Source organism: Epinephelus lanceolatus, chromosome 4 (genome assembly GCF_041903045.1).
Source record: "Epinephelus lanceolatus isolate andai-2023 chromosome 4, ASM4190304v1, whole genome shotgun sequence".
Classification (NCBI taxonomy): domain Eukaryota; kingdom Metazoa; phylum Chordata; class Actinopteri; order Perciformes; family Serranidae; genus Epinephelus; species Epinephelus lanceolatus.
The window spans coordinates 47,614,530-47,631,703 of NC_135737.1; the positions used below are offsets into that span (position 1 = coordinate 47,614,530).

The 17,174-nt window shown below is 45.5% G+C and overlaps 1 protein-coding gene across 2 annotated transcripts; it reads right to left on the bottom strand.

Moving 5' to 3' along the window:
• Positions 1-12,244: 12,244 nt before the first annotated feature.
• On the bottom strand, positions 12,245-16,642 carry sst1.2 (somatostatin 1, tandem duplicate 2). 2 transcript variants are annotated; one of them, XM_078167528.1, is made up of 4 exons: positions 16,554-16,642; positions 16,242-16,420; positions 12,877-13,095; positions 12,245-12,359 (listed from the first exon to the last, which is right to left on the bottom strand). In XM_078167528.1, exons 2-3 carry the CDS (start codon positions 16,416-16,418, stop codon positions 12,889-12,891), a joined length of 384 nt encoding a protein of 127 aa, XP_078023654.1. In that variant the 5' UTR covers positions 16,419-16,420; positions 16,554-16,642; the 3' UTR covers positions 12,245-12,359; positions 12,877-12,888. The 2 variants fall into 2 exon arrangements, with proteins under 2 accessions (XP_078023654.1, XP_033488000.1); XM_033632109.2 differs by having other exon boundaries at positions 12,245-12,370.
• Between the last annotated feature and the right edge of the window lie 532 nt (positions 16,643-17,174).

A 17,174-nucleotide genomic window follows, 5' to 3' on the forward strand; every position in this document is an offset into this window, starting at 1 on the left:
GCCTTCCTGGTTCGCCTGTATTCTGTAGCTGTCTGGAGAGACCATCACCCAGCTCTCCAAAGTGAGTTTACGGGTTCGGTTACCAGTGGTCGTGGATTGCTTCACTGTGTGGCTGCATATTCTTCCTTTCTGTGTGCACCGCAGATTCCACTTCTCACCGCCGACAAGCTCTTCTCCATCCATGGCCGGCTTCTCATCGGTGAGACTGTTTCTCTTTTGAGTACTCTGACATCACTCTATGCCTGCCCCCTCACCGTACCAATGCAGACACCGACTCCTCACCTGTGTTCGGCTCCGGCAGTCCACACCGAGAGCTGTGGACTGCCTCAGTTTGCCTGGAAGCTCTGAACCTGAACATCGACTCACTCTGTTGCTTTACCAGCCTGCTCTCCCTGTATTTGTTTAAGTGATGCATTAAAGCTCAGTATAAACTGTTCCACCTGTTCCTGGTGCTGCTTTTGGGTCCTAAACCCACCTGTTACACATTGGGACACTATTATTATTGTCTCTTTTGAGGACATCAGGACTTTGGGGTGAGGTGAGACAGACTGTTGCTAGAGACAGAAGGATGTTCCGAACTTGGAGTGTGGAGCAAATAAAATTCATCCAGAGTTACAAAACTAACAAATCATGAGGCTTTTAGACGCGTTACATTATTTGAAATTTAGTTTTTACACAGTCACGTTCAGGTGACTATTAAAAACAAACCCATCGTCCTCAACATCTTTTTTTATTTTATTCAAAAGCCACTCACTGTTCACAGACAGTGTTTAGTTTTTATACGTATCCTACTGATCCCAAGCAGCGAGGAGGGGGTAAAGGTTTTATTTTTGTTCTTCACGGTTGATTTGAAGGTGATTGTGCGGCTTTGTTTCAACACAGTCTGGATGTTTGTGTTCCTCTGAGGGCATCTTAGTCTTTTCATATGAACACCCTGTTGTGGTCATAATGTTCAGTAATATGTTGAATCTGTGGGAGTCTCTGTAATGAAGCAGTCAAACAGTTTCCCACTGTTACAGTCCCAACACTAATCACACCTCCGTGCTGCGAGCATCAACACACACTAACGTCTTCACTCTTTCATATTTCTGCACAAACAAACGCTTTCACACATCGACGCTTCGCCGTTTGCAACGTGTAAACAACATTTCTGTCCCTCGATCCATCAGAAGCACCAGCAGCTGACGTCACCGTCCTCTGATCAACCAATCACTCAGCACGTCGGCGGATGATGGCAGAGGTCAGAGAGGTGCTCTGCGATTGGCCTGCTGGTTACCTGAAAGGCGTCGGAACAGGTGACACATCACAGACGAGACAAACGAGTCATGAGCCGACGTGTCTAGTCGTCTCCCCGCTGACTGATCAGGTGAATCGCTTTTGTGACGTCATCAGTAATTCAAGTTCACCTGCGTCATGACTCCCACACAGGTGGATACGTGTTGATTCTTTTCAGGTAAGAGCCCGCCTCCTGACAGGATCAACCATTCAGCTGGTTTGATCCTCAGGTGTGTGTTGATTCTTCTGCGACAGGTGATTCAGCAGTAGCACCCCTCATTGTGTTAAACAACGGAAAAGTCCAGCAACACTTGTGTAAAAGACTTCATTGTGAGAGTTCCTGCACGTTTCCTTCATGAGTGGTTTGATATCTAAATGTTTCATCACCTCCAGGAGGTGGAGGGGACGGTGGATGGTGTGACACCTAGAAGAGACGCCTGCCAAGCTGCCTTTGATTCTTAATGAGACATTGCTGCACATACAGTGCCATGAAAAGTGTTTGATTCCTACGGAGATGTTGCTGTGATTCCTGCGCAGATAGAGCCATGAGAAGTGTTTGATTTCTTTCAAGACACTGCTGTGTCTCCTGCCTGGACATTTACACAAAAACTGGATGTTTTCTCTCGAAACATCGCTGCTTCTCCTGCTGCTGATAGTTCCACAAAAGTGGTTATGTCCTACAAGACATTCCTGCATTTCCTGCCGGGACAGTGCCACCTACAGCAACTGTTTCTGCCAGAATAGTTGCACAAAAAGTGGTTGTTTTCAACTAAGACGTTGCTGCGTCTCCTGCACAGATAGTGCCATGAAAAGCAGTTATCTCTTTTTCACTGACAAACACCACACCAATAAGATGAACTTATGATGAAGAATGATTTACTGCATGTGATGGATTATGGCATGAAGGGATGAGGGATGAAGGGTTGAGGTGTGTGCGATAAAGGGATGAGGGATGAAGGGATGAAGGGTTGAGGGATGAAGGGTTGAGGGATGTGGGATGAGGGATGAGGGATGAAGGGTTGAGGTGTGTGGGATGAAGGGATGAAGGGTTGAGGGATGAGGGATGAAGGGATGAGGGATGAAGGGTTGAGGGATGAAGGGATGAGGAATGAAGGGTTGAGGGATGAGGGATGAAGGGATGAAGGGTTGAGGGATGAAGGGTTGAGGGATGAAAGGTTGAGGGTCAAATGGATGAGGGATGAAGGGTTGAGGTGTGTGCGATAAAGGGATGAGGGATGAACGGTTGAGGGATGAAGGGATGAAGGGTTGAGGGATGAAGGGTTGAGGGATGTGGGATGAGGGATGAGGGATGAAGGGTTGAGGGATGAAAGGTTGAGGGTCAAATGGATGAGGGATGAAGGGTTGAGGTGTGTGCGATAAAGGGATGAGGGATGAACGGTTGAGGGATGAAGGGATGAAGGGTTGAGGGATGAAGGGTTGAGGGATGTGGGATGAGGGATGAGGGATGAAGGGTTGAGGTGTGTGGGATGAAGGGATGAAGGGTTGAGGGATGAGGGATGAAGGGATGAGGGATGAAGGGTTGAGGGATGAGGGATGAAGGGATGAGGAATGAAGGGTTGAGGGATGTGGGATGAAGGGATGAGGGATGAAGGGTTGAGGGATGAAGGGATGAGGGATGAAGGGTTGAGAGTCGAATAGATGAGGGATGGAGGGATGAGGGATGAAGGGTTGAGGGTGGAATGGATGAGGGATGAAGGGTTGAGGGATGTGGGATGAAGGAATGAGGGTTGGAAGGATGAAGGGATGAGGGATGAAGGGATGAGGAATGAAGGGTTGAGGGATGTGGGATGAAGGGATGAGGGATGAAGGGATGAGGGGATGAGGGATGAAGGGTTGAGGGATGTGGGATGAAGGGATGAGGAATGAAGGGTTGAGGGATGAAGGGATGAGGCATGAAGGGTTGAGGGATGAAGGGTAGCTGGCGAGCACAGTGATGAACGTGTTGAGTCAGAGGCAGGAACACAGGAGGGATCCTGGGAGTGAGACTGAGTGGGGGAGTTGTCTCTTCGTGAGCTCAGCTTCAAATAGAGCCCCCACTGGTTCCTGTTTGCAGAAAGGAGCAGAGAAAAAGATGTAAGAGGTGAGATGGGATTGGGTGAGTGGGATGTGAGAAATGTGTCGAAGGGAAAGAGAATGCTTCAGGTGTGCTTAAACACTGTTGGGCGGAAATGGGATGTGTTTGAGGCGTGGTCTTTGTTCCCGAACCTAGTTATAAAACTACATCAAGACATGGCTGAGTTTCCTGCTGTGATGGCGCCACAAAAAGTGGTTATCTTTAAGAAGACATTGCTGTGTTTCATGCCAGGATAGTGCCACAAAAAGTGGTTGTTTTCTACCAAGATGTCGCTGTGATTCCACATGTGCCACGAAAAGCAGTTATCACGAACCACTGAGACAGATCAGACACTCAGGACAGCTGTGTGAGTTCAAGATGCAAAAGTAAAAACAAACGTAAAATATAAAGAATATTTTTTTGTCTATTTTCAGGAAATGAAATCCTGCCGTCACTCAGACACAAAAAACACATCTGGTAACCATGGCAGCATCACTTCCTGTCTCCTGTAACCTAGCAACCACAGAGGTCCATCTCCAGCTGCAGTGACCCCTCAGGACCGACCGGGAGGAGGCGGGACTTCATCCGTCGGGTGGCTAACAGCAGACGACAGGACACATTTCACAGATGTCCAATGCTGTTACCACGGAGACGCTGCCCGGTGACAGGTCAGATTACAGCGGCTGTGTGTTTCTGACAGCTGATTGGTTCAGCTTGTTGATGTGAGTCAGACTTTACGATGCTGCACACAGACTGAAGCTAAACTCTGTGCAACCTTTATTTTGCTTTGAAGCGACTGACTGTAGTTTCATGTTTGTTTGTTTGTTTGTTTGTTTGTTTGTTTTGGTGTCACAGTGAAATGTGTCCCCACGTCCTCAGGAAACAGTTTGTGCTGGAGTGAATACCTGCACGCTGAGTTTGCCGCAAAAATCCAAACAGGTAAAAGCTGGTTAGCGAGCTGTCTTACCTCGTTATCTCGTCTCTCTGATCCCTCGAAGGCGTTCTTAAGTTTGAACACATTCACTCAACACACACACACACACACACTGACCTGTTTGGTTTGGGTTTGATCTCACGTCTCCAGGTTGGAGGTCGGCGTCTTCTCCACTGAGCAACTCAAACAACCAGAGAGAAAACTGATCACATCTGTGGTGTCTCTGAATGAAGATCGGACAGACAAACTTCAGAATCTCAATTTGAGGCCTGAAAAATATTTGTTTAACAGTCACATCTCCCTCTGAAGTCTCAGGTGTGTCTCCACCTGTCCACCAGGTGTCCCCACACTGCTCTCCTGCTCATCTGTACCTGTGTTCACACCTGCTGCCTCTTCATCATCTGTGTCTGATGTTTATTTCCTACCTGCTCACCGTGTGTGTGTGTGTGTGTGTGTGTGTGTGTGTGTATGTGCATGTGTGAGATGTTACCTGCAGAGGTACCAACACCTCAGTGCAGTGTTCCATCAGAGGTGAAGCTCAGCTGAGACATAAACTCATCTTTGTCTCTGTGTCCTTTAAAGTTAGAACTAAAAGTGTGTGTGTGTGTGTGTGTGTGTGTCGTGCTGTGCAGCAGTGTGTGTCCTCATTACTTCTCCTCCATTAACTGAAACACGACTGAGAATCTGCATCGACTGATTTACATCATTCACTAAAGAACCAATCAGGGATCTGGATTCTGCTCCGATGTTTCCTCTCATGTCTCCTCTGTCCTCTCCTCTGTCCTCTCCTCTGTCCTCTCTGTGTTTCCTCCCATCACATTTTCTCTCCTCCCATCTCTCCTCCTCTCTTTCCTTTTTTTCTTCTTTTTGTTTCCTGTTCCCTCCTTCACTGTTTCCTTTTGTCCGCCCTCCCTTTTTACTTCTGTTTTCTCTCTTGTCCTCCCTTCTGTCTCCTCTCCTTGTTTCCTCTTTTAGTTCCCGCTCTCTCTTACCTTGTTTCCTCTCTTTCCTTGTCTCCGCTCCTTGTGTCTCTGTTTCCTCTCCTCTCTTTCCTAGTGTCCTTTCCTCCTGTCTCTGATTCCTCTCCTCTCTTTCCTTTTCTCCTCCCTTTGTGTCTTTGTTTCCTTTCCTGTTTTTCCTCATCTCCTCTCCTTCAGTCTCTGATTCCTCTCCTCTCTTTCCTTGTCTTCTCTCCTTGCGTCTTTGTGTCCTCTCCTCCTTGAAATCACTGACTCAGTCTTTAACTTCCTGTCAGGAGGACATTTTCTCTCCGCCTGTCAGCCCGAACAGCTCTCCCAGAATCCCGCTGGGTGTCGGCGGGGGGTCACATCGTATGTGCTGACCTGCTAATTATGTGGACGAAGCGAATCAGTGTATGTGTGTGTGTGTGTGTGTATTTGATGGACACACACCTGCTGTGTCTCTGCTCATTGATTAGTCCAGACTGACGGACACATTCACCTCCACCCGTGCGTTTGATTGGTCGGCCCACAGTGAGGCGTTTTATTGGTTGGCTCCTCGGCAGGGTGTCGGCGTGACTCAGAACCTCCTGCTGCCCCGCCGCCCGCCCTCGCTCCCCCCTACCCACGACGTGACCTTTGAACCCATTAAAGGAGCGTTGTGTGCATACGTACATGTTTATTATCTCAGCCGGGCGAGGACTCAGTGACTGAGGACAGAGAGACGGAGAGACAAACTGAAACTCAGACTGGTGACAACTGCACATCAGCAACATTACCTGTCTGTCTGTCTGTCTGTCTGTCTGTCATTGGTTAACTTGTGTCTGTCCTGCAGTCAGTGGGGAGCTTGTTCCACCGCTGTGGAGCCAGGACAGGAAACAGTCATGTAGCCAGCGTCCTTCATAGTGAGGAAGCGACGAGCAGACAGGCGGCAGTAGAGCGCAGTGGACGGGCCTGAGACATTCACAGCTCAGCAGGCGAGTACCAGTCCTGGTGAGACCAGGATCCGGTGCAGGGAGCAGAGGAGCACCAGAATGTTGGCGTGTACGTTTCTGCAAACGGCGGACATGTTCCATCTGAACGTTTCTCATGTATCATGTCTGAACAGACGCAGGTCAGATTACACGTGCAGGAGCTGAGCTTCTCATCAGGAGGTAGAGAGGACATTTCCAGCCATGTTTATGGCGACCAAATTAAAAATTTTTTTTAGTTCTTAACATTTCTAGCCGCCACTGTGTTGACCAAACTGCACTCTGGGATATTTACAGCCCTATTTATGGCGACCAAACTGCACATTTTTTTTAAATAGGAGTTGAGGACATCTCCAGCAGTGTTTGTTGCAACAAAAGCAAATATTTTTTAATGAGAATTTGGGACATGTCCATCCATTTTTCTGACAACCAAACAAAATATTGTTTTTGGAGTTTGGGACATTTCCAGCCAAATTTATGGCGACCAAACTGCATATTTTTTTAAATAGGAGTTGAGGACATCTCCAGCAGTGTTTGTTGCAACAAAAGCAAATATTGTTTAATGAGGGTTTGTGATGTTTCCAGCCGTGCTCATGGCGACCAAACCACATTTTTTTTCTTTCTTTTTTTTAATGGGTGTTTGAGACATTTTCAGCCATGTTTGTGTTTATTTTTGTAACAACAGTTTGGGACATTTCCAGCAGTATGTGTTGCAACAAAAGCAAAGATTTTTTAATGAGAATTTGGATCATTTTCAGCCATTTTTCTAACAACCAAACAAAATATTTTTGTTGGAGTTTGGGACATTTCCAACCAAATATATAGCGACCAAACTACCTATTTTTCCACAAACGTTCAGGACATTTCCAAATATTTTTTAACGCGAGTTTGTGACGTTTCTGTGTGTTGATGGCGACCAAACTGCACATTTAACAAGAGTTCCAAACATTTCCAGCCTTGGCTGTGTCGACCAAACCGGATATTTTTTATAAACAAGAGTTTGGGACGTTTTCAGCCAGAGGTCGGACAGCACCTGTGCTGAACGTATCTTCCTGCAGGAACGCGTTGTCACAGTGATGTTGCTAACAAAGGACAGCTGGTTATCTGGTGTTACGCTCAGGTTCAGAGACACCACAGAGCTCTCAGTGGTGATGGAGAGGTCACTGACCTTCTGTGGAGGGAAGAGCAACTCAGTGCTGTTGAAGTTGAGCTTCTGGTGGTGTGCAGACATTCACTGAGAGATGGTGGCCAGCCAGTTGACTTTGACTCCAGATGTCCTGAACTTCACGAGTTTCATGGAGCTAATTCTGGTCTTCTCTGGGTTTATTTCTGTCTTTATTCTATCTGATGTTTTTGGATTCTTCAACGTGTGTCTATGTGTCATTTTACTGCTGTAGATGTTTCAGGTTGTGCTCATTTAACTCCTCTATATCCTGTTGGGTAGTTTAATCTACAGTGATGCACGTCTGACATGTCCGTCTGTCCTGTGAGACAGACACGTTTATTTAGCAACACATAAAAGAAAACTTCATCCTTCAGTTTATCACAAACACTCAATGTAAGTACATGTGGAGATACGTGGTTTTTCACACACCACATATCATCAGCCCATCAGATTCGCTCCAAACTTTTTAAATGTATTCTGTAAACTGTTGTTTCCAATCAGCTGCAGACAAACACACACACAGATCAGACCAGCGATATCAGCCTCACTGTCACGGAGCGTTCAGGAGCTGAAATGAATGTAGGACACGTGTACAACATGTTTGGAGACCAATAGGAGCAGAGACAGAGCAGTGACGTTGGCGCTGTCAGGTGGGGCGGTGGCATCGCTGTCAGGTGGTGACAGATGAAGAGCTCTGATAGGTCCAACATGTAGGCTGTCATGTCAGAACAGCTCAGACAGTGGGCGAAGATTTGGCTCAACATTCACAAGTGAAGCAAATGGCAGGTTTCAGGTGAAAGTCCAGAGTTTATTGAATCCTTTCACCACCCCTCCTGTCCACCTGCCTTATAGGGACTTTTCAGCTCCTTATATTGCGTTGTTACCAGCGACGTTTCAAACTGACGTCGTCCAGAGTGTTTCATAACGCTGCAAGAGGTGCCTTACAGGGACCTGGAGATGTTAGCTGCTGCATCAACAACTGCCACCACCGAGTGCGTAATGTAGCGCTGCATAAGTGACTTTATGTGTCCGTATCTTACAAAGTCGTCCACTGACATAGTGCCAGGATTTGACAACTTTAGCTGGTGGCCGCTGCGTTAATGACTGCCACCACCCGGTGCGTATTATACCGCCACGAAAGGTGCCTTTGTGCGTTGGTATCTAACGCCGAGATCACCGACAGAGCGGCGGTATTTGACGAGTTGGGAATGAGAACAGGCTGAGACCGAAGACTTCGGACAGTCTGAGCAACACATGACTGCAGTGTAAGCCAATCACAGCGAGACTTTCTGACTCTGTGATCGACTGATGTGACATCATCGTACTGATGATACTGACGACAGCGGTGCAGCAGGATTCACACCTGCATCTGCTGACAGGAAGTTCATTCATCACCGTGGAAACACAGAGAGATGGTAACCAACCAGCTGACGGACTGAGATAACACACACACACACACACACACACACACACACACACTCTGTTCCACCTGATAACAGTTTAATCTGTTTTCAATTATTTCCAATTTATTTCAGTTGCAGCTGCAGCACCTCGGCTGTCTGTCAGCTTCCTTCCTGTTCAACTTATTTTTATTTTATTATTTAGTTTTTTGTTTTAGTTTTTATAAATGTGAACGTTTCAGAATCAGGTGCAGTCAGTGTCCAGCTCTGATTCTTCCTGTTTAAACTACAAATGATCAGAATTTCAATAAATTTCTGACAATGATAAAGTTTAATTATGCAGCACAAGAGATTAATGACGTTTTACACACAGTCTTCATCTTTTAATACAAACACATGTCACATGTTTATTGACCAAACTGCAAACACACAGAAATACACACAGACAAATTTACACAAATTAAATAAGGTTATTAAAAATCTCTCGGTGAGTCAAACACCTGCTGAGTGTTTTCATGTTTAATTCAACAAACACACCGTCCTGCCTCCTCCTGCACACGCTACAACAATTATCTCAACACGCTCACCATCAACACAGAGGAAACAGAAACTCACCATTAATTCTTTATGAATTTAAAATGAAAGTTCTTAAGATTTACACCCAGTGGCCACTTTATTAGGTACACCTGTACAATCTGATCCATATGTTGTGATACAAAATGTATTTTTTGAAGGCGTTTAAGTTTATGTTTGCATTGTTTTATCAAGCACACACACGTGAGCGTGGTGCACAGAGAGGCAGAGCTACAGGCTACAATGAGGCTAAAAACAGAGTTCAAATGAGGTTTTTCCAAACAACTTTTTATGTCGGGGCTTCAGGACACTTGGATCACTACGGACGAGCAGTATGGAGATATTTTGTGGTTTCAATTATGTTGAATCTGGGGCGCCGTCAGCCTCCATTAGGTGGAGTTGTGTTGCTACCTCCTCTCCCCTTGGATCTCTGCAAGTGATGTGAGGACTCTAAAACTTCACCTGAGCCTCCCTCGGCATATGGGTGAGTAGATAATGGCTGAATTTACATTTTTGGGTGCACTATTCCTTTGTAGGTTGGTATCTTACACAGACGTCACTGACAACTTTGGTAGTTAGCTGCTGTGTTAACACCTGCTGCCACCCAGTGTGTTTCATACCACAGTGAAACACGGCCATGTATCACGGTAACGTGAAAGGACGGCTAGAATAGTGTTAACTATTGGTTTCAAATGATACACAGACCGCGGTCTCCTGGGTGAAAGTCCCAGAACGTCAACAATCAACACACCCAGGGTACCTTGGACGCCATATGTGGACGTGGAAAGTCCATGACCAAACGTGAACAAGGTCGGAGTGAGAATTTGTTGTCAAGTGAGTATAAATGAGCCTTAAAATCCATTCTCATTGATGGCGAATATCTGCGCGGATTATTCTCGCGGAAAAATATAAAAGCTAATTTCATGGGTTCTTATGGAACCACGGCGGAACTTTCGTGCGGTGAAAAAAGTTTCCGCCCAGACTTTGACCCCCGTGGAATTCACCGGCAGAACTACACAGCTGGGCCAATGAAATTGACCCGTGAGAGTCCAAAATCCAGTCAGGCAGGACAGTATGGGAGAAAGGTTGATAAACCTCGTTTCACAGCACCCCGTCCTCTTTGATAAAAGACGGGATGATTTTATGAACAATGAATTAAAGGACAATGTCTGGCAGTCCATTGTCCAGCTTGGTGGCTGCGGTGAGAGTGGTAAGTGCTAAAGAAAGTTGATGTTGACGCTTGTTAAATGTTAGCTTGCTAGCTAGCTAGCTAGTGCTAGCTAAGTTAACGTTAGCTAGGCATCAGGGTAGCTAACATTACTGAGTACTCGGTAACGTTTGCTTGACCACCAATAATTTTGATTTTGTCAGGATCCACATTAGTCCGTACCGCGCCTGTGTGTATGGTTTAAAAAGCGCTGCACGAATATTCTGCAAATCCGTCCCGCATTTCTGCATCGCGGCAGAAAGAATGGACTTTTAAGAGGGAAAACTTGTATTTTTGGGGTTGAACTGTCCCTTTAACTGTGAGCTCAGTAATAAGCATGTCATTTACACATCTCTGTGATGTCAACAAAGACTAGACGCTATTCATTTTGTGAAAAGGTCATGGCAGAGCTGTTTGATTGGACTGCGTTTGATTGTATAGGTGTCCCTAATTAAGTGGCCACTGAGTGTGATCCAGCCAGTGAGCTGTGGAAGGAGAATATGCATTCACAGATGTTTACATTTTTAATTTAACCTTGTATAATAAAAAGCTGCTGTGTTTTGATGTCGTCGTCCGCAGATCAACACGAGACTGACAGCAGCAGCCAATCCTGTGGCTCAGATGTAAGCAGTGGGCGGAGCTACAGTTCAGTTTATATTAGTGAGGGTTAATATCTTTAAAGACACGTCTAAGTAATATTGTGCTTTTAGTTTGGGTTGAATATGTCAGTGTAATTGCTCACACACACACACACACACACACACACACACACACTCTCTGCAGTGTTTAATGAGTCAATATTTGCTTTCTGTCTCTCTGATCTCCATTAAAGGTTAATTAGTGTCGACCTCCTCTCTCTGTTCAAACACTGAAACCTGCTGCTGTTTCCACACACTCTCATCACTCTCATCACTCCCAGTGCTCCCAGTGCTCCTCCCTGCCGTACATGCTAGAGTGTATTTTAAATGAGGCAGAGGAGCGTGTGCAGCATGTGAACACGTGCGCTCTCAGTGCTGAACATTGTGTCCTTTCTATCAGCTTCTCCTAAAGTTGTGTTCAAAAACAGGAACTTTTTTTGAGTCTGATTTGATTTGTAGAGTTTTGCTTTGATGGAAGAAGTTCTGTTCCCGTCTGATAAATGTTTCCCCACTGCTGTGTGGTGATGCACGAGCTCCATGTGGGCCGGACGCTTTCTATGTTAATGACACAACCTCACAAACTAACCACCCTTTGTATTTCTGTGTCACGTCTCGGCCGTGGTCAGTTCTGTTTGTTCCCGTTTAGCGTCTCCTCCGTCAGTCAGGATACTGAGGGGTAGATTATCGACTTGATTGGATCTTTTCAGACTTGAACCAGAGAAAAATTCATCCTCAGGATCTTGTCTTCGCTGACCTCCAGTGGTTCTACTTCTCACCTTGCTGCAGTGTTGTTCAGGTGTTCTCTAGAACCCTGTGACATCACTGTTGGGCGTGGCCACTGGTGCGACAGAGCTCACCTCTGACCACACCCATCAGTGATGCTGTGAGGTCAAACAGAAACCTTCAGTCAGAGAGGACAGTGACCAGCAGGGGGCGCCTGAACCCTCAGCACCCCCTCAGCTCTATAATCTCGAACCTGATCAACACCTGGATGTTTATGTAATATTTTACTTCAAACTCTGGACACACAGGAGGCGGAGCCACAAACTTGATTTCTCTTTTTAATTGATAATTACATTAATTATTCAGGTACACTGCAGCCAGACGGCTGCTGATTGGTCCATCCAGTCGCTCAGGAGAAGGCCAGGTGATCTGGGATTGGTCTGTTGGTCAGCTGGGAACAAAACAACAAGGACAGGTGAGAGACAAATGCAAATTACCTATGCCTGGCCTCAATAAGTAGTCTGGTACAGTTTAAATAGGTAGTCAGGTACCTGGGCGGGGCTTAGATAATTGGACCGGCACCTGGATTAGGCTTTAACAGTTAATAAAGTACCTGGGCGGGGCTTAAATAGCTGGTCAGATACTTGTGCGGGGATTAAATAAGTAATGGGAGTACCTGATCAGGGCTTAATCAGGAATTCATGTACCTGGGTGGGGCTAAAATTGATAATTGGGTACATTGGTGGGGCCTAAACATATAGTCAGGTGACTGGGCTGGGCTTAAATAGGTAGTAGGGTACCTTGGTGGGACTTACACGGGTAGTAGGGTACCCGGGCAGGGCTAAAAAAATAGGTAACTATGTGCATGGGTGGGGCTTAAACATATAGTCAGTATCAGGGTGGGACTTAAGTAAGTAGTAGGACACCTGGGAGGGGTTTAAACACGCAGTCAGGTACCTGGGTGGGGCCTTAACAGGATGTGAAGCCCTTCCAGTAGAAGTTCTTGCAGCCGGCTTTGCGTTCGCGGGGGGGCAGGTTGTTGGGGGGGTCGACAGACCGCTCCAGGTTCATCCTTCCTCCTGTTGCCATGGAAACAACCTCAGCCTCCCGCTGGGTGTCGGCCTCCGGGAGAGACATCTGAGCCAACAGGTCCTCCACTGCACGTTTACTCCACTCCTGAGAAACAACAGTAGGTATTTTTCAGAACAGACGACTGAGAAAAGCCTGAATCACAAAATACTGGAGCTGTTCTGGAGCTTTTGATTGTATAACATGAACTTCCTCAGCAGGTGAGGTTGTCAGCTGCTGTTTTTAAGGTGAAAGACGAAATGATAGCGATAAGTCCTTAAAGTTTGCAGAAACAAACAGCTTGAACATCTGCATGTCATGTGGTGACACCAAAAGCTTCAGACAAACCTTCAAATACTTTGTGAAGAGTCTGTTTGTCAACTACCTGAATCTATCTGATCGTCTTTGACATGAAAACAAGACTTTTTTATGGACATAGAGACTAAAATTAGATTAAAACATTCTGGATACAAATCGGATTTTTAAACCAACACACAGCAGCCTGCTGTAGTTCGGGCAGGAACCTAACTCGTGTTATCGTCACATGTTTCATACATTCTTTAATCATGAATGTCCATGGCCTGCAGCGTCTCTCACAGCAGGTGATCCATATAAACATTTGCTGTTCTTTCATGCTGAAACAACACCGTTAGATTTGCATTCTCGCCGCTAATCTGCTGCCTCCACCTCCCCGGCCTCCTCCTGTTTTAGCATTTAGTTGTTCATGATTCTTAAACGTTTTTAATTTGTCCTTTAAATGTTGAGTATCTCAGGGTGTTTGTCAGCTTAGAGACAGTTTGTGTCAAGAGAATCACCTCGTATTTATTCCAACATTAATTCTTGATATCAGTGTTTAAAACATAGAAGTAAACTGTGTATGGATGACATTAATCTCACAGCTGAACAGGACAGCTAGGGCCGTCATGATAAAGACTTCATCCTGCCTGGATGATCCCACAAACAGTAGAAGATGACTCTTCAGCTGCTGAAAATGAGGCATGTTAAATATTAAATCCTGAGCTCGGTGCGGTGATGGAGTACCTCAGGGCTCCATTCTGGGTCCTCTCAGTATGAATCCGTAAAAACTGGGAAGTAATCACTAATCCTGTTGTGATACAGTTCTTATTTTGGAAGTTGTGTTCCTGGACGAATATCTGTTTACAGTTTGTGAAACAACTTAATAATGTTCTTTTTGGTTTTCTTTTACCATGAACGTAACCAAACTAACCAGTTCATCTTCATCACTGAGGATGTCGTCTTTCATGTAAAACCAAGACACACTTTTAGGAAACACTTCTCATAAAGCCTTGAATTCAACTTTAGTTGCGTCTCAGTTCAGGGGCTGCAGCCTTTGAAGGACACGGTGTTAGTGGTTGACGTCGGCCACGTCCACTGAAGATCACATCAGCCAAACTGAATGGTCTTCGAAGTGGGACGGTCTGGTCTGTGGAGAATTTCCTTGTTGCATCACTAGTTGTTTTCACCCCAACCTGTTGGCGTTACTGTTAGCTAGCAACCAGCGCTTGACGAAAAAAGGAGTAAGCTAGTAAGTTAGTTAGCCCTAAATCATGAACCCGGAGATTGTTATGATATTTTTTTTTTTTTATTTAATACTTGAGGAGATGATTCACCGCTGCAGATGCTGCTGTTTGATATATTTCACGCTGATGGAGCGTTTTCAGTAAATGTATTAAATTTTAAGCTGTGTGCTTTTAGCTAACAGAAATGTTAACAACAGTTAACTTTTAGCTAGTTAGCAACTGTTAGTTAACTTAACTTAATATATAATCGCCACCGGTGCACAACGCATCTTGGGATAAGCATGGCCACGAAGGACTCATCTGTTGCATCCTCCAAATTCTGGGAAAGAAGGCTACATTTCTCAGCCGCATTTGGAAGGAGCCTTTGAAATGGGACGGCCTTGGTCGCACCGATGTGACGCTATCAGTCTTCAAATGTAGCCTTCGAAGGCTGCAGCCCCTGAACTGACACACAGCTTTTGTGTCATTGTTGTTTTGTAATGTGACATATTCTTCATCTAACTCTAGTGCACCAAGCTGTGGTGTGCTCAGTACCGCCCCCTGAGGTCAGAGAGCACAAAACACCCACTTTAAGTGCTGTTGGTGAGAACTGTAGTCACTGTGGGTATTTTTGCCATCCATCCACCAGCATTTGAATTTTATGCATTTGTCTGAAGCAATATTTTTGGGTTTTACAAAAGAAAACTCTTCTAGGATGAAGACGAGCTGGTTGGTTTGGTAAACATACATTTGGGTAACGTCCCCTCCTCTTACAAGACTGAACCCTAACCCTGTCCTGAGCATTAAAGTTGTCACAAGAACTGTAAACAGAACTGTGTCCTGGTTTAGCTTTGACCTGCTGCGCTTACTGTAGCTGTTACTGTGGAGGGTTTTAACAGACTCAAACCTGACTGCAGCCCAAAAACACCTGTTGTCAAATTAGTAGTCTGTGTTACTGTGTGACTTTGCTGAGGCTGAACAAACTCTCATAAACACCAAAGTCAAACAAAATAAAAACTAACTAACTGATGGAGGCAGCAGTAGACCAGCAGCTCCTGTGTGCAGAGATCTTAAATCACTGTTTTTCTAAATGGAGTCTGGCTTTGATGATATAATAATATAACAGCTTCAGATCCCCTCTGTAAATGTGTCTGACGGAAAGGTAAAGTGAAATTATTGTAAATATAACGTACAATTAACTAATATTGATTTTTTTTTAGGTGGCTAAAATCCATTTTCTGCTGACCCCGCACACAGCAGTAAATTGTTAAGCTTCTGTGGTGGTACAGCTTCCTGCTTCTCCGACCTGGAGGCAGACTCACCACCATCTACTGGAGGTAATACACTGAATATGGGTAAGTATCTCAAACAACCCCATTTCAAAACATCCAAACTATCCCTTTCATGCTCTCAGTGGTTTTGTTGCTGCAGCCACACATGGTGGCTAATGATATCTTCTTTTAGAAACCTTTTGATTTATGTTTGATTCAGTCAGTTTGCTGACTTAATGACTTTTCTTTTACTTGTGCCAGTGCCAAATGTTCTGTTTAGCAAAAGTTAGTTTTGCTTTAAACTTTAAAGCACCTCCAAATCAGCAAAATGACTGAAGTCAGAACTCTTTTCACTGAATCTGCAAACATGAACAGTTGTCTGGGAGGAGTTTGGGGCTTTTGTAGCGCTGCCCAAATAACTGGCTATCACGTTTTCTGATTGGTTGTTGACTCTGTCTCTCACCTGTGACAGGAGTCCGGCACTGCGAGCTCGTTGCAGCAGTCTGTGGTGACGCAGCTCCAGGTCCAGATCCTGGTTCTGGTACTGGTCCTGGTCTCTGTCGGGCTGTGAGAAAACACCTGGACTGCACAGAACCAACGCCACAAGGACCAAGATGGTGGGACAACGAATGCACTGCATACCTGCCGAAATACCAGGTGAGAGAAGAAGAACATTTACGCTGAGGAAAATCAAAATGACAGAAACAAAGTAGGAAAAACAGAAGAAGAAGAAACGAGAAAGAAAAAGGAATGAAAATGAAATGGAAGTTCTCACTGTCTGCTGGTCTGGTGACTTCTGCCGGTCCTGGTGCTGGTTCTGGTTCTGGACTTGTCTCTGGTTCTGGTCCTCTGGGTGCTGCACTTTTGAAGCCCAGTGCTCCTCCTCCTGCAGGTCACATGACGCAATGTGTGTGATTGACAGCTGGCGGGGTGCGAGGCGATGAAGGAACGCCGACATTCAAGTTAAACAAACGTCCATTAGTCCTTATTGACTTTAAATGGAGTCTGAACAATAAAACAATAAAACTATCAGCAGCAGCAGCGTTCTGCAGCCGCCGGCGCTCATCTACAACAAATACAACGGCAGAATGTCCGGCTGAAGAGGAAAGGAATTAACGGAGCGTTCAGAGGATTAGCAGACTTCATTAGCACTTGCTGATATCTCCATTAAACAAAGAGGCAGCTGCGGAGAGTCGCCCACTCAACATTTAGTCAGAACAAACACGACTCCTGCTTCACTTTAATACTGTAGAAAAACACTTTCTATGAGTTTGAAATGTTCGGCTGAGGAAAGACAGAGTGGATGTGACATCAGGGAATCCCAAACGTAGGAACACCACAGAGATACTTAGAGTAAAAGTTCTTCAGCCGAACTTTGGTCCCTGCAGCTCGTGAT

Excerpts from the sequence above, each read along its gene's own strand:
- sst1.2 (XM_078167528.1), bottom strand. The coding sequence starts at position 16,418 with ATGCAGTGCATTCGTTGTCCCACCATCTTGGTCCTTGTGGCGTTGGTT. Across the intron at positions 13,096-16,241 it reads GTGCCGGACTCCTGTCACAG|GAGTGGAGTAAACGTGCAGT; the intron begins GTGAGAGACAGA and ends GTTGTTTCTCAG.